Consider the following 26,420-nt stretch of genomic DNA (forward strand, 5'->3'; position numbering starts at 1 on the left):
CAAAAGAAGGAATGTGATGAAATAGTTTGAGGGAAAGAAGAAAGGAACAAAAGACGTACACGATTTCCTGTTTTTACAGTGACCCAGCTGTGCTTTTGTGTTGCTGTGCCCAACTGGGCAGAAAAAAGGAAAGGAAAAAAGAGGAGAGAGAAACTGATAACTATAGACGGTGTCACAAAAACCATGAAATAGACTTGAGATTAAAAAGGGCAAAGAGGAAAGAAGTGTGGGAGTGTGGGAGCAGAGAGGTTAAGGTGGTGAGGGGACAGCCAAGATAGAAGGAAAAGGGTCTAGCTTCATTTTACGAGGATTTGTTTTTAAACATGAAACAGCTGCTAGATTTTTAGATGCCTGAAACAAGAAAAGACAAGAAAGATTAATGTTTCCTTTCCATCCTCATCATCCTGAACAAGGAAGGACATTGGAACAGTAATTAATGAATTAATACAACAAAGAAATTTCCAATTGTTCTTGTTGAGCAAAGTATATTACTGTGCTTTGGTTGATTTGTGTTTGCTAAAACAGTTGCACTGTTGGTCTGTTGGTGGATGAACTTCATATTTGTCTGGTCTGGTATAAACATCGCCACATAAATGAAGAAAAAAAGAAAGCAAACAAACAAGTAAACAAGTAGGAAAGACAGGATTGGCCATGTAACACATAGTAGCATTAACCCTTGAGTTTATTGACAAATGTGTTCATTGTACAGCTTAATTCAAACTACATTAATAATGGCTGGCACTGCACACTGCTGGTTAGGCTGCTGCTTAGTGCTAAAAACATTTTACATAACATCCATGTCAACACACAGACAGACTGGATAACTAGTCAAGAGTTTTAATACATCTTTCACAGAAAGAATTAAGTGATAATCATCAAAAAGATGATTTACTCCAAACATTTGAGAAGTGCATTGCTCTCTTATGTCATCTTTGACTTCCATATCTCATACATAAGATCTTACAATTAGTAGATCTTTATACCATTGACATACTAATAGAAATACCATCAGCATTACTAAATGACATCTGATATCAAAGCCTCAAACTGTCATGATAACAGTTTTATCTCATAATCATGGGACATTTTTCTCGTAATTATGAGATACAGACACCATATATTCTATTCTTTTTTCTTAAGCAATGTACTTCCCTACAAAGATGAGGTGACAAGACAGTGATCATTACATCCACGTACTGTAAATATGCATTTTAACATTACAACAGCATGCGTCCTATTCTTTTCCTCCTACACAAATTACACTGAATTCCCGAAAGGCATATGGACATCAACAGTTATAGATTAAATTATATGTTAATTCCTGATAAGCTCTCCTTTAGGCAAAGTCAATTACAGTACAGCATCAGATATTGCTATTCTATGTACATACAGTATATGACAGTATAACAGACTCAGTCACAATCAGTCAAAAGGCTTGTTAATAGTATTCTGAGATTTTGATTTTTTGTCAATATAGGACACATTAATATTAACGTACAAATATCATTGTTCAATTCTAACAAAAATACAGTGAATTGTTTTGAGGATCAATTGGTTCCTATTAAAAGGACCATACATACATACCATAACACTACTGTTTGTTCAGGTGTGTCAGAGGGCAAAACTACTCAAATAATTTTTTACCTCCCATTCAACCATTTTTACTGTTCTTGGAGCTGTTGTCTAAGCTGCTTTCAAATATACTGATTTGGTTTAACATGAAAAGAGGAAGTTTTTTGTGGCTTGACGATGCTCTCATTTATACTGCAACCAAAGTACCAGTATTTTCAAAATTACTGTAATTTGAACTTTCTTTTGGTGAAGACACCAAAAGAAATGAAATTATTTTAGATTGACAGTTGTCATCACATAAATAAAACACTGTATGTTCACCTATTGCTTTAGTGGTCACATGTGAAACTGTCACATTTGTTTTCAAGTGCATTTGAATGAGCACCACCAACAAAGTACTTTAGTCAATATGTTAGTTCTCAAAAGATTAGCAGATTAGGTTTTCTTTTAAAAAGTTCACTTCATATGGTCACAAAAATAATAAAGTTATTCATTATTTACAGTGGTTTTCCCCATTTTTTAAAATTATACATGAGGTACAAATTAACAGACAGGCTTCCATCTCAGTGCAGTAAATGTTATTTGATTAATAAAAGATATACATATGATAACCAATGAAAATAATATATACAAACAACAACAAAAAAACAAAAAAAAAGATGTGCTTGTGAAGAGAAAACCTTACAGCATCTGAACATAGCATAGATTAGTGCTGTACAGAAAAGTATTCTGATCCTTGCAGTAACAACATTACAAAACTGAAAATATATGACCGTAGTCCTGTTCAAGCTTATAATTGCATTGATGAGCATTAGTCATTGGAGTAACATACACTGTGAGTGATTTAAATACTACATTCTAGCATATCACTGGAGTTAATGTATTTGCACATATAAAAACAGACAGAAGGAAGATAGACTGAAGTTAATTGCATTGCGTTGCATTTATCTTGATTACAGTCACTGAACACTAATTAGAAAATGTGCCAGAGCCACATCTTTCACAGTAGCACAGTCAATTGATCACATACATTTAGCTGACCTGCAAAGTAGTTTGACACAGAAGGTGACTGGATACACTATCCGTGTTGTTTTTGCATGTTCTGGATGGTTTTACTGTAATGTAATGTGGTGTTTCTGGTGTAAGGTAATGTATCTACTGTACTTGAGGTCAGAAAATATTATTACAGCCCTCCTCACAAACTATAGGTTTTGTCACTATCTAGTAAAACTTAAACCCAGATGTCTGAGTCTCTGCTTACTAAATGGTGAATATTTTGCATATGAAGGGTAGACTTCTTTAATAAATAAGATTTTAAAAAATGAGAGATGCACCGATAGACTGATTTGGGCGATGAAAAGCTTAATTGTATATGTAATTTATATTTTCATGATCAATTGTGGAGGCTAGTTCTGTAGGCAACCTGGAAGGGCCGCTTGTGTGGAACAGTAGGATTTCAGATTTCATATTTATGTAATTTACATAGATGAGTCATTACTTTTCAGTGATTTTTTCTCAATGATTAAGGCAACTGAAGATAGTATTTGAAGATAGTTGTATAATTTGTACAAAATTCAATCTGAAACAATGTATCAGGTGATATGAGTAGGGATAAAGTCATATTGATACCAACCCATATAAGCCATATTGGTGCATTCCCCCCCAAAAAAATCATATTCACCCTCTCGCAAACAGTATGTGTTCTGTGTGGCAGCTTTTCCATCCACCAGCGTAAATGAAGAGTGGTGTGGGATGAAGGAGCAAATGGTTACCGGTCATTGAGCTAAATCACATTCAGTGAGGGACATTTCATTCACATTATGTTCTGCAGGGCTACTCATTGTATATGAAATGCCTTTGCAAATTTTACTTGTGTGTCTGTGAGTCAGTACACTTGCAAATGTGTGATTTATGAGTCTCTGAATCTGTGTTGACCCCTCTTTAGGCAGTGCAATCAATTAAACTCACTCCCCAAGTAGCTGTTGAAATGAAAGGATTGTTTTTGTTTTCTTTTTTCTGACACAACAGTCTTGTTTATGACAAACCCCTAGGTTTGAAGTACCCTGTCATTGTCTCTTAATTTGTTTTTTACTCTCTTAAACACCCCAGTAAATTAAATATGGCTTCCTACCTTGAAGAATTATAGTGTGTTCTTGCTGTTCAATGATGACACAGTGATTTGGGTATGTGGGATACTTTAAACACATTCATCCACTTTGGATCAGAAGTCGTAGTTACTTATTTGAAGTCTTTGAGCTTTTAAGGAGCCACAGAGCATGTATCATGTATAGTGTCGTAGCTGTTTCCCCACACAGTTCCTGGATGAGCTTTTCATTCTGAAATCAATTGATTAAATACAATATCTTCACTCCTATGCTGGATTCACGATGAATCACAAAACCACTGACCACAGTGTGGTGTCTGACTGTGATGTGGAGACAAGCTGGATTTAGTGGGGTTTTCTCAACTTGTCTCCAGGGGCTGTGGGTCTTCTTCTTCCAGGCTGGTGCCATCAGGAAGTTGTTTGCTCCAGTAGTTGCATTGGCTAAAGGTGGCAGAGCAGGGGAAGTCTGCTCTGTCATCTCGGAGTAGGACTGGGAAGACATGGTCCACCATCTCGCACAGACGCCCATAGCTGAGAAACACATATACAATTTTTACTGCACCAAACCAAGAATTCAAACAACTGTGTACACATGTGTCCAGAGTCAGATTACATGAATGTGAATCAAGAGAAACAGAGCGTATAGCTTACGAGGAAATGTTGGTTTTGGCATGTTCCTGTATCAGCTCCCCTTTTGGATTAACAGTGAAGATCCTGTTCAGAGGAACACCCACCTCCTTATAGGAATACACATCCTTGAATCACACACACACACACACACACACAAAACCAGTTAGCATTGCCATTAACAAGAACAGATGATGAAAATATGAACAAGTAAAATTGATTTCATGCAATACATAATCATCATTATCATCATATTAGCATTTTATAAATGTCACAAGACTGTTGAGCCAAAATGATTTTAAAACAGTCCTTATATTCACTTTTATAATAAAGTTTAAAATCTATGTGTGTGTGTGTGTGTGTGTGTGTGTGTGTGTGTGTGTGTGTGTGTGTGTGTGTGTGTGTGTGTGTGTGTGTGTGTGTGTGCAGTAGTCTCACCGTAGCTCTGTTGCCAAAAGCAGCATAGAAAGGTTCAGTGTTTGGGTAGAAAAGGTGCTTGATGTCAGAAAGACACTCGATCTTAAACTTCTCTGGTTTCTTCTCAATCACCTCCCTACAAAACACATAATGACAAACACATTTTAAACTTCCAACTTTCATCATGATTTTTCTTTAGCTTTTATGCACTGTATATCTGTCTATTCAGCTGGGCTTTGAAAGGGTGGAGCTTACCAATGCACTTTTTTTCTACCCCTAGGCAGTCATGTGATATTTAAAGTGAAATTAAAACATTAAAATAACTAATCTGGAGTTGCAATATTTTATATCTTTTGAAAAATGCTACTATTTTTCTGTTTTGTTTTATGGCTTCTGGGCTATATGAATTCTGATGTGGCATTTCTGTACATGTGATGTGTGTCTGACCTGTGCAAGGCAGAAAAAAGACTGCTGGGGCTGAGCAGCACTGGACCCATTGGTAGCATGGTTCCCCTCTCATTGACCCAGTGCAGGTAGCCTCGTGTCATATCAGCCATGCCAATGGCCCTCGCAGAGCAGTACATGAATTTATATCCATTCCTGTGACAGAGAAAGAGAGCTTGCACTTAGTTGTGCACCAGCCATTTGGGAGAAAGAAAGATAAATAAAGAACATCTCCAATATATTTCAGTTAAAGTGAAATAAAGAATTAACTAAATAAATAATTGTGACAGTGTCAGAGTTCCGTAGCTTTAGGACTGTTCTCTTTACACTGCTTGAGGTAGCACTCACTGGTTGACTTTGTGGTAGAGTCGTGCAATATCCTGGTGGGTCCAGTCTTTCCCCAGTGTGGGGAGGATGTGACCCAGGGTGTCTGATCTACAACACAAAAGAGACAACACCACACCATCAATGAAGATGTATTTAAGAGCTAATTTCACACACGATGATCGATTTCCAACATACTGTATTCAACATATGTAATCGAGTCAAAAGAAATCTGTGTGAAGCCTGACATCTACTGGTGAAAAGCTAAAACTGCACTGGCTGGTTTGTGCATCTCAGAGATATCAACACTAACTTTCTGTCTCTTACCTGGTGATGGTTCCATCTATATCTGAGATAACTATCTTGTCATCCCAGCTCCAAAGATAGATTGTGCCATGGCAACGACAGGTGCCCTGATACTGTGTTGTCACGCTGAACACCACATCATTAGGACCCTCCTTCAGTTGCAGGCTAGCCTGTAAACACACACACACACACAGTGGAAGGAATGTTATTTTAAAATATATCCTTGAAATAAAACTGCTTTCATGTGTAACAGCATGCAACATTACACATGACTCTAAAAATTGCTAAATGTGCAAATCCCGATGAAAAAGTAATTTCTTGTTTCATACAATGTCCTGGTGCACTGGTAAATGTGTAAATAACATCCTACCTTTAAAAACACAGTAAATGTTGACAGCTATCTTTTATTTCAAGGTTTGTTTTTGCAGTATTGAAAAACTGAATCTATAAAGTCACATGTTTCAATTCTTGGTGACCATTTAAAGCTCTTGAATGCACCTTTGCCTATTAGAGATTAATAACCTGAGACTAATAACTGCATAATAACCTGAGACTGTTTCCAGACCATGTAGCCATGTTTGTTATGTAAGCAGAGATACGGCTTTGCCCACATTCTTTCATTATCATGTGTGCAATATGTAACTGGTCACTACAGAGCCTCAAAGCTACCAAAACAAACGTATTTGTTCTATCTGTAGGAATTATCCCCATAAAATTCAATAAATACCAGTTGCTCTGATGTGAGACGAAGAGTCTTCTTATAATAAACGCTGGCAGAACTCATGAGCGACTCTGACTGGCAGGATCCTGACACCTGATTGGACAATCTGTGGTCCTCATCACTAGAAGATGACTCATCCTTCATCCTGAAGAATCAAAGACCACCAATTTCATGAATGTGATAAAACTCTGAAAACTGATGAGAGTTGGAGGCTGTGTGAGAGAAAACAAAAAAAACAATTATCTGTCTGAAGTCACCTGTTCACTGAGGCCATAGTGAGTGAGGTCTCTCCTTGGTCTTCTCCTGCCTCTGTCACTGATTCCTGAAGCACACAAAGGTCAGATGTCACAATTGTCTTAATTGACTGAAGCTTGTTGATGTGTGTATCTATGCACTTACTGATTTAGAGTCGCTGTTCCTGCTTCTCCATGAGAACCACCAGCGTCCTCCTTTCTTTGGCATCTTCTCCTTCATGATGTTCTCCACTGAGGCCTGGAGACAATCATGCATATACAACTCAAAACTGACTGAAAATGTAACTCAAAACTGACAGAAAACTCCAAACAAATAGCAAAGCATAAAACAGATAAATTTATGAACAAATAACCAGAAAGCACAAAAAAAAATAAATTCAAACCACACTGAAGTCCTGACAAAAATAAAGGCAGTTACAGGTAAAAGCACAATGGCATGCGAACAAAGAGCAAAGAATGCAATGTAAAACCTGAAAGGTAGAGTAACCTCTGAAGAATGTGATTGGATGGCAGAGAGAAAAATGCAGGAGGACACAACATACAGACAGACAAAGACATGCGCTGATGACCAACACCCAAGCAAAGCAAGAAAACATCCTACAGGCCGGGAAGCACTGGAGCCAAACAGACCAGGGAGGCAGTATGAGAAGAGGCCGAAAGCAGAAAAAACATAACTCAAACACCAACACTTAGCACAGAGAAACATCATATGGATGGTGGGAGAAAGAAAATATTTAAATAAGAGGGGAAAAGTAAGGAGGGGGATAAAGACATGACGTTATTAAAGTGTTAGGAGAACAGTTAGATTTACGTAAAGCAATATTTCACTGTGGTATAAAACTGGCAGCTTGGATTTGTGCTTCCACATGTGTTGTCATAAAAAGCCAGTTTCAATTGCCGACACATCAGAGTATCCAACAATGCTTTTTTTTTCACCTTGGTCAATGTAATATAAATGACTATATAATGCAATAACTGAAGTTGATGTCACTTTGTTTGGAAATATTTATTATAGGAGCCAGAAACAAATGTGAACACACATCATCTGGTAGCATTTGGTTGAACTGTCATAAAGCATTGAGAGGGTGTTTGTAAATGATAAACCAGAGTGAAACATTAGATTATGGAGATTAATTGCAAAATGCTGGGGGTGCACAGGGGGAAGTGATGCACGAGGTTGAAAAACACTAAAATTCACCAAACAACCACCCGACAAAATATTATAATAGTACAATCAAATAAAATAACTCAACAACATAATATAGTTATTTGTTTTTGAGCCACTCATTCTGTGCTACATATCATTACTCTGAAGGACAAGTGTGTTGTAGCTCCACGTTCTTCATTTTAATTGAGCAATAAAAAGAAATAAATTATACAACATTAATAACATAAAACATACCTTCAACAAAGCAGAGTATATATTTGTGTATCACTGGTGGTCTTACCTGTGGTAAGGGTTTCTGGTACACCTGCATGGCCAACATGACTGGAGCTGCTGTGTTCCAGTTGTAGTACCTACAACAGATGACAGAGAGCACTATCAGTACTTTGTACACCTCAGACGTCTATCTGCAAAACACAGCTGACATACTTTTATTATAAGGGAGGAATTACAGCTGCTGTACTGCCGATATTATGAGGCTCGGTTTGCATGGTGTCATCCCAATAGTAGTGATTTAGTCAAGATCAACAGTACTAAACTTTAAAACATATTACATCATGAGATGTAAAGTTGCCTTTTATATGTATTTTGTTTAAAAGAAAACAAAAACAAAGTATGTATGTGTATTACAGTGCTGTTCAGATATAAAAAAAAACAAAAAACAAAACAAAAAGCAGATGATTGTCATACTTTCTACACTCAGTGGAAATATAAAGCAGTACATACTTGTTTCCTATCTTGACCACCAGGTTTGGATCATCGATGAGAGAAGGGTTTTCAGAGAACTGCTGGTAGGAAACTGCTCTCTCCTGGAACTGCTCTGTAGCATAAAACACACACACAGTGAATACAGAGGCAAAAAGCTTACAGATGAATGGTTTAAGAAAAATATTCTTTTGAGGTAATTTTTTTAATGTAGAACAGAAGAAATTAGACATGTTTGTTTATACAGTTAAAGTTTAAGGTCACTCTAATGCATTTTGCCACTCTGACACATTCCTTATCCTACCTCTTGTGATCCCCCTGTTGTCAGTTAGCCCTCCACACAAAGAGATGGCGACATGAGGCAGGTCCCCCATTTGGTCGGACAAACTGTCCACACCACTGTCCATCCCACTGCTGCCCACTGACTGTGGGGACTGATTGGCGCTCCGCACACCCATCATCATCATCTCTGAGTCCCCCTTAATTGAGCTACTGCCTCCATCACTGAGGAGAGAGAGAAACATGCACTTTCAAATAAATAAACAACCAATAAAATCTCTCAAAAAACTGTCCAATCATTAACTCTGTTACCCCAAAGTACCTAAAGAATAGTAGCTTAATTGGCCAAGAGGCAATGTTAATGTTTGCATTACCAAACTATGGCCACCATTGTATTTTTTAACTGTAATAATGAATTACTGTTGGTATCTGTTGGTAAAATAAGGCAGTGATGGTTAGTTATAACCATAAATCCCCAAATAAATCAAAAAATGTCAGAGGTAAATGATTACTTCTGGAAAACAGGGCACAAATAAACGTCTACTCAATTTTATTGAGAACCAGAGGGTGAATTAGACCAATTTAGTTTGGAGTATGCATAAGAGTGTTGCTGTATATGTTTGTCACTGTACCTTTTAGGGAAGTAGAGAGCAGCTACTTCAGGCTCCAACTCTGTAATGTCATCCAGGTATATACCATCAGCACCCAGGTGTTGGCTTCTCTTTTCTAGTAAGAGACACATAATTAGTAGGAGGTACAAAAGATTAAATTGAGGCATATGGACACCTAATTGAGATAGAGTGCTCATACCTTTCCTCTTAGATGGTGAATCAGTTCTTCTAATGGGACTTCCTCGATTACCGCCTTCGTCCAAAGGATCAGAGAGAATCCTGAGAGACACTGAGCAGCCTGTTAAACCCTCCATCTCTGCACATGACGCCCCAACACTTTCTACCTCTCTCCCTATAGAAAAAGCAAATAAAAAAACAGATAATCAAGGGTCATCAACTTTAGGATATCTCACCATGATTCTGCAATTCAGCAATCAGAGAATGTACTACTCAAAACTGGCTGTCCTGTGGATTTAAGGTCCATCCTTTAAAAACACATCTGCATCATGCAGAACTCATAAGCTCTGCAAGGCTGACAGGGCAGTGTTGACGTCACCTGAGCTGTTTACAACCTGCCAACAACTCCATCTGTGACTCAGAGGGCATTTTCCTAGAATGATGTTTTGTTGTTATTTTTCAACAGCAGTCACTTATATAGAAACGACATTCATGCTGGACAGCATTGCTTAACCTTTTTTAATGTTTTAACAAATATGACATTTAGCTCAATAAATCTTTGTAGCTGAAGATTTTCCACAGAGGTGTGCACTTTTGTTCAGGATTTGCAGAGGGCCAAGATGGGAATTTATGTGAGACAGCAAGATGTTTTTTGTGCTATAACCCCTTTCAGAGGAGATGTCTCTGCTCAAAAACACATTTTATATTCTTGGATGTCAGATATGCAGTCTAGACTCACAATAGAAGAATATGACCCATACCAACCATTCACAATAACCTCCCCAAAAAAATTACCTTGCTCTCCTCCAGCCCTGTCACTAGTATCAGTAGTTAGACCAACACTGGCTCCAATTTGGCTCTCTTCAGCGCCCTTGCCCCCGCTGTGAGCAGCAGTCTCCTCTGGCTGGGATGTGTAGAGAGTGAGGGAGGGGGGTCCAGCATCATTGATGGCTCTGAAGTGAGTGCTGGAAGACACTGGGATGGAGACTGTTGGGGGAGGGTCCTGCTTCTGGTGGGAGGTCAGGAAAGATGGCTACGAGAAAGACAGAGAGATCAACCTTTTCACACATGATTTCCTTTGTTTTCACTTATTTCTATATTCATCTTTGTCTATGTTAAATCTTTCTCTCCTTCCCTCACAATTTTCTTCCTTCACTCCCTCATTCTCAACATTTGTATTTTCTGTCTTTTGTTAACTTGAAGACATTATTTTTTCATGTTTAGATAGTGTCATGTGCTGTATGTATATAACATATGACAACATCAAATGTAACATTTGCAGGCAACTTAAAAGTACAATGAAATATTTACAATACTAATTGTGAATAAAATATGAAAGCAAGTTCTGAGGTATTTTCTGCAGTGTGTGTGTGTGTGTGTGTGTGTGTGTGTGTGTGTGTGTGTAAATACCTGGGCAGCCTGTGGCAGTTCACCCCATGTCCACAGCATCTCAGGGTTGTCTTTACTCTGATTGGCTAGCTCAGAATCACTCTTTGGCGTTGATGACCGTGAATCGTCAGGGCTGCTGGGAAAGTGACACACTTATTTAAATCAGATTGTACTCCAAATTAAGTATCTTTAACATTAAACTTTAAAATTCTAGAATGAAATCAATCCAAATAAAAATATCAGGATAATATCCCTTATTGAGTTTTCAATTAATTGTATTTCTTTGCTGCAAACTTTGTGCTTTTCCTTCATTAGTGCATTATTTCTTCCAGCATTCAGAGTAAAATTGAAGTTGATACCTAACAGGGGAAGAGAAGTGAGAGGTCTGCTGAGGACAAGAGATGGACAGACCACAGGACGGAAGGATGGAGAGAGTATCCTTAATCACATTACTACAGGAAGATTACAAGAGACAGGAAGACAGAAAAACAGAACAGGGAGACAGAGAATCGTGATTATTATCTACTCATTTTGAGAAAATATTTTTTGAAGTGCTTAGCACAATATGAACAGAATAATAAAGAACTGAATAGAGACAGACAGTAAAATAAGACAGGGATTAGTTAATCATTAATTTTGTGTGTGTGTGTGTGTGTGTGTATGTGTGTGTGTTTTGTGGCCAAACAATACCTCTGTGAACGGGTCCAATCAGTGCTAGCGTGTGTGTTGGCTGTAGACCCCTGATCACCATACACAGGTCTGATCACAAACACACATGTGTGGAGATGTCAGTCATATACACACACATTATTTCACAATCTGTGCACACACCATACTGCATAAATACACAGATACGGTGTCTCTGCACACCCAAATACAGTAAGAAAAGAGTAAGTGTCTGTTTATCTAATCCTTACTTTGAATTATAAAAAACTGTGGCTGTATATTACTATACAATCTATTATGAGAATTTTACAGCCTGCCTGACTGTAACCACACGTCACTAAATAACCTAAAAGATTTAAAGATTTGCTCATTAAGTACAGTACGAAGCATGACATGAAGCAGACAAACATTCTCTCATGTCTTTAAGGGTTTCAGGAATTTTCCCATCCCACCATGTGGTAGACTTTCTAAAAAAGCCTGGATCCCCTGCAGTAAGGACAGCACTGTGAGCCATTATTTCAACGAGACAGAGTACGCTGTGGGAACAGGACAAGTCCCTGGAACGTGTCCAAGAAACAGAGCCGGTTTTCAAAGGGCTTCACACACATAAACACAAAAACATGCATACACCTGCAGACTCACGCACTAATTCTGTTTAAAGCATTCAATTTGATCAGTTGAAATGCTTTTACTGAAAACCTGTTACATGTACATGTAGGACAAAATTGGTTCAAAGGACACTGATAGTGATATGACACAAGTCTAACACTTACCTCTTAATTCTAGTTACAAAACAAATCCTAAAAATGGACATTTTCCAATTTGAGGATCAACAGAATGTCCTCACTTTGAAGGGATTTTTTATATTCCACTTATTCACATGGTGTCCTTTTTAAACAGCTGGAACAACCACTTACACACTCATTAACTCGTGAAAAACATAAACACACAGTCTCTCCTCTTAACACAATTGGAGGAGTTATTGGCAGTAGATTATCTGCCTCACACACAACATTGTGACTGCTGATGAAGGTTGTTTACCACAGTAGTGGAACAGACAGACTGACATTTAATAATCTCTCTGTCTCTGTCTGTCTCTCTCCCTCACTCCCTCCCCATCCATCTAGCCATCTATAACACACATAAAAATGACATGCAGAGAAGGTCTCTTCTGTAACAACGGCTGAAAGCAAAAGTCAAGAAATACAGGAATTTTTGCTTTTTCTGTCATTTCTGATAGCCTAAACTGTTCAAACTGAAACACACGCAATTCTTATCTACACACTCACACACCTGCCAACGTCCCCCTCTCTCTCCTCATCCGAGCTCAAGTCAATGGTAAACATGTCCTCATCCTCAGAGAACTCCTCCCCGCTCTCCTCTCTCCTCCCTCCTCCTCCTCCGCCTCCCTCTGGCCGTGCTTTCCTCCTCCTCTTCCTCCTCTTCTTGGTCAGCCCTCCATCACTTTGCTGCGGCCCAAGGCTCTGAACAGGAAGTGAGCCGCAGGGCATGGTGTCTACATGATAAAGAGAGTAGCATGTAGACAGTTGAAAAAGAATGCACACTTTTTCACACAAAAATGTTTTTTTTCAACAGGGCCTACCGTGATGACGAGAGCTGCCCCTGCCCAGCTGGGACTCCATTAACTCCTCCCCTGTGGACATGATGGGTGATGTCGCCAGGTAGGATGGAACCACTTCCTGTCAGAAGAAGGAGTGGCATCACCTTATGAGGTTATGTTCAAAAGACTTGATGATGCCATCATAAATCATATTACTCAAACTAAAATTGATCAAAACAGTGTTTGATGTAAAATAACTGATATATTTTGATTTCTGACAAGAAAATAGAAGAAATCCATCTTAATTCTGGACACAGAATGGAATCATCAATCATGTGGGAAAAACAATGTGAGGGTGATGTGAGGTCATCAAGTCATCAAGACTAAGTCTTTGTAAAGTTGTAGTCATAAAATTCTTGTGTGCTCACATAAAAAACAACAGTCCACAGCCATGCTTAGCAGCTCTGTGAGGCTCTACAGTAGCTAGTGTTTTGAGCTAAATGCTATCGTTAGCATGGTAACATGCTCACACTTACAATGCTCAGAAACATTGGCTCCCTGTAACTTTTAGAACTCATTTTAAGATGCTTTTATTGGTTTACAAAGTCTTAAACGGCCTAGGCCCAACCTGTTTAACCAAACTTTTAAATCCACGTATTCCTGCACAAGCCCTTCGGTCCTTAAATACCCAGCTGCTCTGCTCTTCACACTTATACTACCTATAAATATTGGAGATGCAGCTTTTTCAATCTATACCCCTAAACTATGCAGCAGCCAACCAGCAGACATCAAACAGGCAACCTTGGTAGTGTCCTTTAAAAACCAGGTAAAGACTAACTTTTTAAACTTAGCTTTTAATAAATGCATCTGTTTTTCAGCTTTGTAATTGTTTTTTAATTTAATAATCAGGTTTTAGCTTTGTTTTTATTATTATTGAATTCTGTATTGTTTTGTTTTATTTTTATGTTTTTATGCAAAGCACTTTGAATTACTTCCACTGTATGAATTGTGCCATATAAATTTGGATTGATCCAATTGATTTTGATAGTGTTCCATCTATTTGGTCATAAATCAAAATATTCATCTGAAATCTATTGATACATTTCATTGGATAACTGAAATCCTTGACCTATTGTTACCGTTAGATCGAAAGTCATGGAGATTCATCCTCTGGACAATATCTGTACCAAAGGCCATGACTATCCATCCAATAGTTGTTGAGATATTACATGGATGAGATGGTTGACCAACCAACCAACAGATACTGCCATCTCTAGGGACATGCTGCTAATGTTTCCAAAAACATGATATGCACAATATATGTTCTACCTCAAAAACAGACCACTGCAGACTATAACAGGATATTACTGATTGATGACGCAGAGATGTACATAATCTGGTGGGAATTTGGGTTTGAGCTCAGATTAACAAAATCACACAGATTTGCTCATCAGAGTCTCATCGGTGACTATGCCAGAAAGAGATACAGAGAGACACACTGGGAAGGACAGAGAGAGAGAGCCAGTCTGATAAAGAGATTATCCAAACAGTGCAGATTGACGCATGCCTTCCAGTGCACATGTCATAACACAGTCCAACACAGCCCGATTGATTGTGATGGGAGAGAAACAGGGGCAGTACTCAGGATGTGCTAGATGCCAGGTCAGAGCTCATCTATTAAGAGCTCTAGCCTTACTGGGAAAATCCAGCTAAAAAACACTTAATACACTAATTTAAAATATTTTGGATGTCTCATTGTGTATCTGTAAAAACAACTGTATCTCTCAAAGCTAGAAGTGATCTGCTTTAGAAAAAATGACATTCCCTGCACAAAACTGGATCTATATGTGACATATGGGAATTCTGTTTTCACATGGACTATCGTTCGTTTGAAACAAATCACCCACACAGCAGACCAGCAATACAGGATTTGTTTAGGCCTATATACTCCAAAAACTTGACAGCATGGTATAACGACTGAAATGATTGTGAAACATTTCACACTGCATTCTATATCTCCCAGATTGGTCGCAGTGAAAGGAAAGTTGATGATACATTGATGAGATAAACATGAAAACAACTGTGCATATTTTTTTTTGACTAAGGTATTCAGAAGTTCCAGATGTTCTAGTCTGCAGATTAATGTCTGGATGGAACATTTGGTTAATGTTTCACATGCACGATCTTTGTGCCAACACACAAGCCCCGACAAATCTTCAGATTTGTGTAAATAACTTCACACCCTGAGGAGCAGAGAGGGAGAGAGTAAGAGGGGGTTGGGTAGAGGAAAGGAGGCACACTGTTGTTGATCATTTTAAATTCAGATGGGTAAGACCATACGTTAAAACTGCTATAAAACAATAGAACAGAAATACTTGGAAGATAAAGAATTTGAAATTGAAACAATGCATACATTTTCAGTCTTTTGTCAGTCTATATTATGTGTTGCCTGCCTATCTGCATTTCTGTTAGCCAGTAACTTTGTGTCATATTCATCTCTTTCACTATCTGTATGTTTTTCTGTCTGATCGTTTCATCTGTCTTCCAGTCAGTTTGGACAGTACACAGATCAGTGTCAGCCACTTTCTGAGTCTGTGTGCAACCGATTAATAGAGAAGGTGAATTCGGCAGAGCTATAAATAGCCCTCTGGTGGTTTTCCACTCTGCAGAAGGAGAGTTATGTTAAGAGGAGGATTTGGCACACGGCCCAAACTGTTTAACAGACATGATCATGCAGAGGTTGCAAATAACAATTAAGTGTTTGTTTGAATTTGAAAAAGCCTTTTATTTTCCAATCATTCAGGACTGAAGCATTGTAATATTCTTGCAGGACTGATTCTAAAGAGCACCAATTGTGCCAATTGATTGACTGACTGTTGGAGAATTAGACCAATGTAATCCCTCAGATTAGGAATTAGATCCTTTCCGATTATGACATTTTCCTCTTAATTCCTGACTGAGAAACACAGCCAGCCGTTATCAAACTTACCACTCATCCTTGTTTCCTTCAGAGGAAGGTTTCCTTCTCTCTCTCTCTCTCTCACCTCTCAACCCCACTCCTCCAGTTTCTATGAATACTTGCCTATCATTTTACAGAATCAGTTGGAAAAACAAAAGGAAATGTTCCTGTGTCAGTCATTTCTGCAATATGTGCATTTGTGCAGCAACTATTTCTATGTAACAAGATCTAGTAGGGCTATGAAAATCTACTGTATTAAGCTAGAACTTCAGTATTGTGTTGAACAGTTACTTAAATTCCATATAATTAAAGTTTGACAGATAACAGTTCAACAGATAGGAGCTATGGTGTGGCCAAAGGCTATGACATGGATTGGATGTTTGCCATGTAGTTGTTCTCAATCCTATCTGCTCAGACAAAATCAGCGCCCTATTTACATTCTCAATGTTGTCACATGGTCATGGGACTCCAGTATGAAGCTCTCTGATGATTTATAACAGCTTTACACTGCACTCTCCTTTCTGCTCTGCAGTCTGCTGGCTTCATACGTCATAGTACATACAGTAACTCACATGGGGGATGCTTTTATGGTGCTGTAAGTGCATACATTTTTAGTTTGCACAGCCCCTATTGAGGATTGAACCCTGGACTCCAGTACTGTTATTCTGACATGATGACACCAGCACTGCAGGTCACATGCACATGAGTAAAACAGGAGACGAGAAGAGTTGGTTTGCATTAGAAAACATAGCCAATAATAACTTTTACTAAGCTATTTCTGGCAATGCATATGGTCACAACATAAAACAAAATATGGCTCAGTTATCTGACAAGCACCTGTGAAAATGTCATAAACTGTCCACTGCTTGTGTGTGTGTGCCTGTGTGACTGGTTTATATCTGTGTATGTCTTCTGCCCGTCCTGTTGGTTTATTTCCAGGAAACTGAACTCGTGCAGGCCGACAGGATGCCACGAGAGGACAGAAGCTCTTGTTCCTGTTTGTTGTCCAGCTTAAATTTCAGCTGATGTGCCAGTCTTTCTCTGCTTTTGTACAGTCTCAGATCAGCAGATTGTTTTGCTATTTCTGATTGCTTGATAGATATCATTTGTTCATCTTACCTTATGTTACCTTATTCACTGTTTTGTGATTGTAATTTTCTGTTTCTTTGTTTTTATTCTTTCTGAGTTTTTCTGTTCTCTTCTATCCATACACTTTGTAAACTCTGTTTTATTGTTATTTATTGAAATAGGTCTTCTACTCCAGGATTAGCACTACAGGGTTTTTACAGGAAAAAGTTTATTTCTCTGGTTTACTAATGGGCTTTTCACACCTCCAATGGCATCACTAAGTTAGTGCACTTTAATGTCATCCAGTATCACATTGCATTGGCCTATTACATACATGGGAGCACACATATGGAGTAGAATACACTGTAACCTTGCACCTTATAGCATCATGCTAATCTGCTGTTTATCTCATCAGCATCTTTGCATTGCATTGAGTAGCTGGGGTGCTATTGTTGGTTCGAAAGAAAAGACTGAAGGTTGTAATAGTTTCTCATTTCCACACACATTTCTTCTCTTCTCAGAAAAACTACAATAATTTCAAATGTAAAAAGTATTTCACTTTATCTATGTGAATTGATTCAACAGAGACGTATGAACCGCTATGCTTTGATCCCAGGACTCATTTTTACTAACAGTTCCCAAAGTCAGCAGTGAAGTGGATAAAAGAGCTTTTATGTAAGTGGCACCCTCTGCTTGGAATCATCCACAATTAGACCTAAAATTGCAAACACTGGTCTATCTGCTGGGTGCTCTCTCTTCTGGCTGCCAATGTTTTGGGGTATTTGAGAATTTTGATGTATTAGTCTAATGAAGTGTTTTGGATTGGTCTTAGTAATTGTTATGGTTATAGACAGCTCTTGGGTTGTTTTAAGTGGCCATTTATGTTGTTTTTATGATTAAATCTTTTAGATGACTGTTACTGTTTGCCTGTAACTCAGTGTTATTGCTGCCTATTTTGTCCAGGACACTGTTTAAAAAGAGATTTTTAATCTCAATCAGGATTTTCTGATTAAATAAAGGCTAAACAAGATTTTAAAAATATATATTTTGCACTTGTTGCTGTATGGTGATGACAAGCTGTTTTTGAAGGTGAGAGCAAGACACTCCTCCAGCAGCAGCTGTCCAGCAGAACTCAGTCTCATGTTGCATTTCAGACTATAGGAGAGGAGGGGCACAATTCTGTCTTATTCTGGGCTTGTCAGGGCAGGAAAACATGCAATCTGAGCCTAATGATGAAACTAACAATGACAAACAAATCTAGATTCACCAGTAAGTGGCAAAACCAGTTAGAACAGAACAGGAGGGAGAGAATTAAATGTGTTGAGCTCCAGTCCAGTTTGAGCACTGCCACACGGCCAGGTTATGTGTCCTTCATGCCACTAAGGTATGTTCTGTCCTTTTGTATGTGCGTGTTCACTGACTCAGTGTCTGGCAGTCATAACTCACCAGTGTGTTTTCAGTCTCTCTGACAAAGAAGGCCTCCCCATTCTCTCCCAGCTTCATGTGCAAACTCACTGGCTCTCCGTTGACCTCTATGTCCACCTGCAGGATAGAATTTAACATTAGTTAAACCTCATTAGCACTAAACAACCTCCAAATGTGGGATTTTGTTGTAGTAGTGGAGGTTTTGTGTGTGATCTGTCCACTTTAACATATCGACAAAGATACTCAAAGCAAGAGTTCTCACCACTTTCTCACGGGACCGCAGTACACCCATCTTGCCAAAGCGGACATGGAAGGGGGAGCACTTCAGGGAGCCATCGGGCTGCCGGACCACGATGACATCTATACATCCAGACAGAGTTGCAGGGTTGAGGCCCCTGTACAGCTCCTTGACCTGCACAAACACCTGGCCTGCCAACTGACCCACATAGTTCATGGTCTGTAACTGGACACAGACAGAGAGAGAGACAGTTTTTGTTGATTTCTTTTCTTTTTTTGTCCTTTAAATAAGATTTTGTTTGTATTTCAAGCCCACAGTGGCAGGACAAATGACCTTTAATGGAGATATTAACTGTCATGAGGATCAAACTTTGCCACATTACATAATATACATTATTGATGTGCTGATTCCAATTACTGCCCGCACACACCAGACAACCAGGCAATCTCAGATGTTAGGCAGGTTGCTAACACAAAACTAAGACAAAGAGATTTCCATATTCTATTCTTAATTCTTGGATAGATGTGAAAGTACACTGCTTTTCCTTTTTTTTCCTCTGTTGAAAAAACAAATCACGACAGAAACTGAAAATTGCCTTTTCCTCTTTGTAATGCAAATACGCTCAATCGGGGAGGAGATTAATCGTGTGGTGCTGTGCCAGTCTCCCTGACCCACACAGCCTCTAATGCTCTCTGTCTCGAATGCCAAACATGGCCAGGGAAAGAGACATTGAGAGGGAAATGCATTCACTGGACCGGGAGATGGTGGCTGTTGAGTCAGGGGGCAGAGAGGGAGACAGAGAGAAGAAAGGAAATACATCCGGCGTCAAAGAGAAATTAATAACACTGCTTGTACTTTGTGGATAAGCTGATATTTCATGTTTTCATACAAATATAGTAAGAGTATTTACAAATTCTGTCTCTGCTTTTGGTTTCTGAATCATACTGTATGTTAGACTTCATAGTAAACCGGCAAAGGGCCTTACAGTCATGATGCCTTATTCGTCACAGGAACAACCTCAAGTATAACATCAGTGAGAGTTTATGGAAATTGACGTAAAATGTTAAAAGCTCAAATGGTTGTGCAATGCAACAGAATCAGTCACCCGCCGGATCATGCCAAGCCAATAAAGTCATTATTCATTCAGGAAATTATGTGCCTGAATGTTTTTCTGGCTTCAAAACAGAGTCACATATTTGACAGAATCACTATTGGCTAAATGATTTGGATTGAAATTCTAACCCTGATCCGGGAGAGAGTGAAAGATGAAGAGATTAAGGCGGATAGAAAGCTGGGAAGAGAGGAAAGACAAGAGGATGAAAGGAATGCAGGAAGAGGATAACAGAAAGAAAATGAAGCACACACACACACACAAAGTAAGTGCTGTCACGGTGTTATCTCTATAACAAACTGTCCCTTAGACTCTCCACCTGCCACCTGCTTGTGCTGACTCAGATGCTGGCATCCTCTATCTCTCTATCTCCCTCACGTACATACACATGATTACAGCGTACAGATGGTTTCATATTTTGGCAGACAATGTAAGAACATTCTAATGATGAGAAGGATTCGCTAACAGACATCAATTACTGATGATCACAGATTGTGGCTCCTCTGTGCTAATGACTCTGTATTAGATTATACTGTTGTACACAAGACCCACCTGAGACACTCATCACACACTTGTTCTGACCAGCCCGCTACAACTACGGCCATTAATGCACCCAATTATTGATATAATCAGAGACATGAGCAAAGGTGCAAAACCAGGCTCAACCAGAAGCCAAGTTTTTATTTGCTTGTTTTATGAGTACAGCTGCAATGATTAATTGCTTAGTTAATCAATAGAAAATTATCCATCAACTATTTTGATAATCAATTAATCGTTGCAGAAAGTTTTCAAGAAAAAACACCAAATATTTGATGTTTCCAAGTTCTTACATGTGAAAATTTGCTGCTTTTCTTGGTCTTGATGTGACGGTAAACAGAATATTTGGGGGTTTGGGACTGTTTCTTGAACATCTTGCCATTTTTCATTGTTATCTGATGTTTTATAGATCAAATGATGAATTGAATAATCAAGAAAATAATAGTCAGATTAATCAGTAATGAAAATAATCATTAGTTGCAGCCCTAGTTATGAGGTATCTGTCTCTAAGATTGCTTTCCATACTGTATGTACCACATAGACGACAGCGGGATATCTTAAAACACAGACAAAACACTATCTGCATGGCTGGATAGCACCAGGGGTAAGTGTGAAATTTGGGTGAACTGACTGATTTTCTCTGTGTCAGAAACACACACACACACACACACACACACACACACATACACACGTTCATGGACATGCCACAGACCTGATATCACTGTCAACACAGGACACGTGTAAACAGATGGGGCCATTCATACACACACACACACACACACACACACACACACACATACATAAACACACAGAAACCAAAGCCTTGCCCACTCTTCCAGGACATCTCTGTTTAACAGCCAATCACAGTGCTTCCCCATTATGTAATAACCAATCACGAGATAACTCATAGGGTCATTCAGTGTCATTCAGGCCACTTGCCTTATTGTTTTACTGAAACCCCAGCAAGAAACAACAGAGGCACCTTGTCTAACTGACTGCTGTTATTTCTGAGGCAAGTGGGCGACAACAATTTAGCCTGAGCTACATCCATAGTAGCCTATATAACATTAAGACCCACAGAGCCTCTTTATTAAAAGTTGGTGAGTATATGACTTCAGTTGAGTGGCAACACTCTCACCACAGCAAAGACAGGGAGGAAAAGAAAACAGAGAGGTGACACAGAGGTTAAGGGATTAACAAACAGATGATGATGATGATGTATGAAGGATTATCCAATTAAATCAATTTTATGCGACTGGAGCAGCAGTCTGACACTCCAGGCTTTCACTGCTACAACTAAAAAGCAATTAAGACAGACAGAAACCATTGTTTTTCTATAGTGTACATAATTTTGTAAGAATTTAGATAATAAACACGACCTTATCGACCTCCTATAAGAAGACAGCACAAATAGAAGACATGAAACATGACGCAGTTGAAAAATGACCCACATTCGCTTCATAAACATAAGGTTCATAATATGATTGTACAGTATAATGTCATGTGTGGCCTGTGAGGCGACATGTAAACATCTGCACACGGGGTGAGGCTCTGCAGTCTGCACCGCAGCTCTGCCTTCATTCAAACACACGCAACACGCAAAACAAACACACAATCAGATAATACAGCATTTGGTAAAACACGAGCAGGCTATAATGATATTTAAACATTTAAATACTCCCTTAAAGCAGGTTACTATGCAGTCCAGCAACTGCTACTTACATTATTTATTGGCGTCGCTTCTCGCTCCGAGATCTTTCCGCCATCCGAGTTTGCGCTAAACGTCCTGCAGCTACTGTTTTATTCCGTTTACGTGTCTCAAATTAAACATTGTAGGTAACGGACTGCTTCATTACGCTCCTGGCATCTGATCTTGGATTTCTCTGCTCAAGGCTGCTTCTGCTATTTAAACCGCAGTTAAATTATTCCTCCCACCGCCACCGGACTGCAAACATACAGCGGCCCGGTAGGCTGAGCCGGGACTGACGTCACATACACACTTCCCTCTTAAAATCATACATTTGCTGTCATTTTATCCTCCTCTCTTGGTTTACTATTTATATTTGTTTTCTGCTTATTTGATTTATAGCAGAATTTATAGGTTGTAACTAATGGCTTTTTAATGGATAACAAATAATTTACTAATACTTTATAAATCAGTTGTAAACCCTTAATAAGAACTATTTTGGTGTTGCCAAGTTGTGGCCTGTGTTTATCCTCCCTCAGTATGACACTTCTCTTTTTAGCTTTAAGTCATCAGGAGTACTACTCCAATAAACCATTTGACCTCTATGGATCTTCTGGAAAATAGCTGCAGGATCCTAGACCAATTTTTTTTTATTTTTTTTTTTTTGAATTTATTGACAGCGTTTTCACATTTACAATCGCAGACTTGGACTGCTGGAAGAACCTTTTTTTAAAACATTTGTTAACATTTATAATTACAGACAACTTTTGCTGTTGCCTTATTAGAAAATTAGACACTGTTGACTCTTGTTTAATGACTTATTAATGACTTCACTATTAACTCAACACAACCTGGCAACCCAAAGGCTGGCATCATTAATGGCTTATAACTGATCTATTGAGCCTTAGTAAATTGTGTATTAACCATTGATTAAGCCATTAGTTACAACTTGTAAAACCTTTGTAACGGGTGCTTCATTATTTTCTATGTTTATGTTTGTATGTTATTTTTCATCATTATAGTCACACCTTTATTCTTTATTGATTTACCTTGCTTTAATTTTTCTGAGGCTTTCTCTTCCTGGTCTGTTCATAAACACTGATGTTTTTTGGTTTTTTATAACAAAATCTTATGAAAAACTGCTTTTCTCCAACTAGAAGAGTACAACAACGTAGGACGAGGCAAGAGTTAGTTACCAAACAGGGTCACATTAAATCTCAGTATCAGTATTGTCAATCAGTATTGTCTGTAATATGAAAAGTCTACGTACTGAATTTTTATAGCCTACAAGATCTCTACAACCTACAAATTAAAGGCAGATAAAGTAGCACTGAGACCACATGAGGTTAAATGATATTTAAAATCTTTCAGCAATGACCAGCTTACTGATGCCTTGTTTTTTTCATAATTAAAGCACCAAATTCCCCTTAATGTTTATGCTTTACTCTGTATCAATTCCCCTTTTTAAATATGAACAGTTAACAACACGTGAAAACAGAGTTATCTAAACTACAAAGTAGAAGTCTACATAATACATACTGTATGTAACAATCCTAGATGCAACAGACTTGGCTAAATTTTAAAAACCAAATGCAGAGCTTGGATTACATTTCTTCCTGTGTACAAGAGAGAGAAGAGCAACAGTAAATAGAATGTTGTGCTTCTTCTAAAGAAGTAGGAGTCTAATGTGGAGCAAAGGAGACAAGAATAGCGTTGACATTCAGGCTGCTCAGAGGCATCTGAACTTGTGCGATACACTGACTGTGTCTCAGTTGTCAAAATGCAAATCTACCCACGAGGCCTGACACATTGAGGCCAGGCCAAGACATTGTTGGCGTGTTAATTATTCTTAATGTGTTTTCATTCTCAAATGGTGTGCTTTGTCTCAACAAAAGATTGCAAAGCTTACCCTGTTTGAAATCAAATGTAACATATTGTTCTGCATGTGGCAGTTATACTTGTTGAACCGTTGTCATGTATAAATGTAAAGATTGTATATCAAGAACCCAATCAACTGCTAGGTGTGTCTATATTTGTGGAATAATGTGATCTTCAGATGTTTCCTGGTCATCTACAACAATATGAGGTCACATTTCCAAAATGTGACTAAATACCAAAATAGGGTTTCTTTTTTTTTCTTTTTTTGCTTGCGATAATATAATATGTTAAAATATCAAACATTTTACTTGACACGTGCTGACAGTTGCTGCTAAAAAGTAATAAAAAATTGTGATGTATGTATATATCCTGAATGCATGTTTTTCAGTTCACTCAATTAGGAGTGCAGTTGCTTCAGTTGCTGCATCATGCTGGCAGGAGAGTAATTCATGGAGACAGAGAAAAGCCTTAGAGGCAGGCACAGTCTTTTTGAACAGACAACTATACATGACACATGTAAACACTTGCCCTTTATTGTGCATTTAGGTACAGTATGTGTAACATCTAGAGTACTCATGGCATGGTTTGACATGTTTATGTTCCCCTATAAAGACGTAGAAAGAGGCTGCATACCGACAGAGCAACGGGTGGTGCAACTAAAAAACCAAAGACAGATAATAAAATTATATGCGTGTGTAAGAGAGAGTGACACACACACAGAAGGTGAAGGAAGGTGACTGAACAAATTACTTCAACCAGAACAAAGTAACCAGTGGAATCAATTCCATGCCAGCAAGAGTAAACTGTTCAAGACATGCCTATATCTGCTCAGATGAACGTGCAAATGCAGAATTACAACTATAGTCAGTACAGGAAAACATGTATCTTCCCTTTTTTTTAAACCTGTGTGAGTGTTGCTGTGTATGACCATAAACAAGCTTTCTGTGCGCCTGACAGGACTTAACTTCAATATGTAAACTGCATCTGTACTGAGATGTTATCAGCAGTCCAAATCAGATTTCTGACCTGTTTACTGTCAGCAGAGCATTCCTGTGATTTATATGTTTAATGCATGGCTGCAAACCAAATTTCTATCGTGATAATAATATAGTGAAAGTTATAAACTTCGCTGCTACACAAACAAGCACAACAGTTTTATTTACTTTTGCAGAAAATAATGTTAAAATGCTTTACTACCTTTTACGCATCTGTAGAAATAATACTGACACTTAGAAAATATGTTATCACAAATAAGGAGTGCATTTTTTACTGTACGAAGTCATGAATGTACTATTACACATCCATAACCTCTATAATCAGATTATGTTGAGTTTATGTAAGGTGCTATTGCCTGATCCCAGAGCTGATCCTGGACACAGAGTTCCCAACAAACACAAAAGTTTGTCTCCCCACTGAGTCTCCCCTGGCTGGGTCTCATGGTTTTTTTGTTGTTGTTGTTGCTGTTGCTCAATGATTCTAAGAAGCAGCTCTGGAGTAGGATTCACATCTGACTGATCCCACCCCTGTTTGTTATTTTAGACCCTTTTTTAAGAGAGTGATATTACAACACAGAGACTTTCTCAACACGTGAGCTCTGCCAGCGTTGTAGATGGAACATATTTCTCTAGAAATGAAGGACAAAAGTAAACCACCACAGTATGTTATTGGGTTTTTTTGTGTGCATGTAACTCCAGTCTCAACATGTGGTTACAGTTCATGACAATCTGGATCGTTTTCTGCTGTCAATCAATATATACACACATACTTTGCATAACTGTTGTACATGTGACTGTTCACTTCATCACAGTCGCTGATAGACACACACACACACACACACACACACACACACACTATCGGCACCACGCAGCCAAAGTGGGAACAAGGAAACACGTGTAGGGTTTTCTAAGAACTGAGCCATTCATCACCAGGGAGTAACCAGAAGCCAAGCAGGGAGGGAGAGAGAGTCACAGAGAGGCAATATGTGGAGAGAGGGGAGTAGGCTAGAGAGGGACATTTGCAGAATGTTTATGTTTGTGTGTATGTGGAGGTGCAACAGAGGGGAAGAACTGGTTCTTTTACCCCAGTGTGCAGAGAGTATTGGGTCAGGTGGACTTACTGTGATAATATGCTGCAAAAATGACATTTTGCAGTAAAAGTAAATATTTGTCTATCATGTATAACTAAATTATTGGATT

At 38.5% G+C, this 26,420-nt stretch overlaps 1 protein-coding gene across 5 annotated transcripts; it reads right to left on the bottom strand.

The window, feature by feature from the left end:
* Positions 1–664: 664 nt before the first annotated feature.
* Positions 665–22,571, bottom strand: lpin1a (lipin 1a). Of its 5 annotated transcripts, none has more exons than XM_042419295.1 (23): positions 22,383–22,571; positions 19,037–19,237; positions 18,796–18,891; positions 13,365–13,461; positions 13,055–13,277; positions 11,786–11,854; positions 11,455–11,547; positions 11,117–11,228; positions 10,502–10,739; positions 9,729–9,881; positions 9,551–9,644; positions 8,944–9,143; positions 8,661–8,754; positions 8,218–8,287; positions 6,915–7,007; positions 6,773–6,837; positions 6,522–6,660; positions 5,816–5,964; positions 5,513–5,599; positions 5,168–5,320; positions 4,742–4,856; positions 4,328–4,431; positions 665–4,207 (listed from the first exon to the last, which is right to left on the bottom strand). In XM_042419295.1, the coding sequence occupies exons 2-23, from the start codon at positions 19,226–19,228 to the stop codon at positions 4,036–4,038; spliced, it is 2,808 nt and encodes a 935-aa protein (XP_042275229.1). In that variant the 5' UTR covers positions 19,229–19,237; positions 22,383–22,571; the 3' UTR covers positions 665–4,035. The 5 variants fall into 5 exon arrangements, with proteins under 5 accessions (XP_042275229.1, XP_042275221.1, XP_042275242.1 ...); XM_042419287.1 differs by having other exon boundaries at positions 11,117–11,231; XM_042419308.1 differs by lacking the exon at positions 11,455–11,547.
* Between the last annotated feature and the right edge of the window lie 3,849 nt (positions 22,572–26,420).

The sequence above is a fragment of the Thunnus maccoyii genome, chromosome 1 (assembly GCF_910596095.1).
Source record: "Thunnus maccoyii chromosome 1, fThuMac1.1, whole genome shotgun sequence".
NCBI lineage: Eukaryota > Metazoa > Chordata > Actinopteri > Scombriformes > Scombridae > Thunnus > Thunnus maccoyii.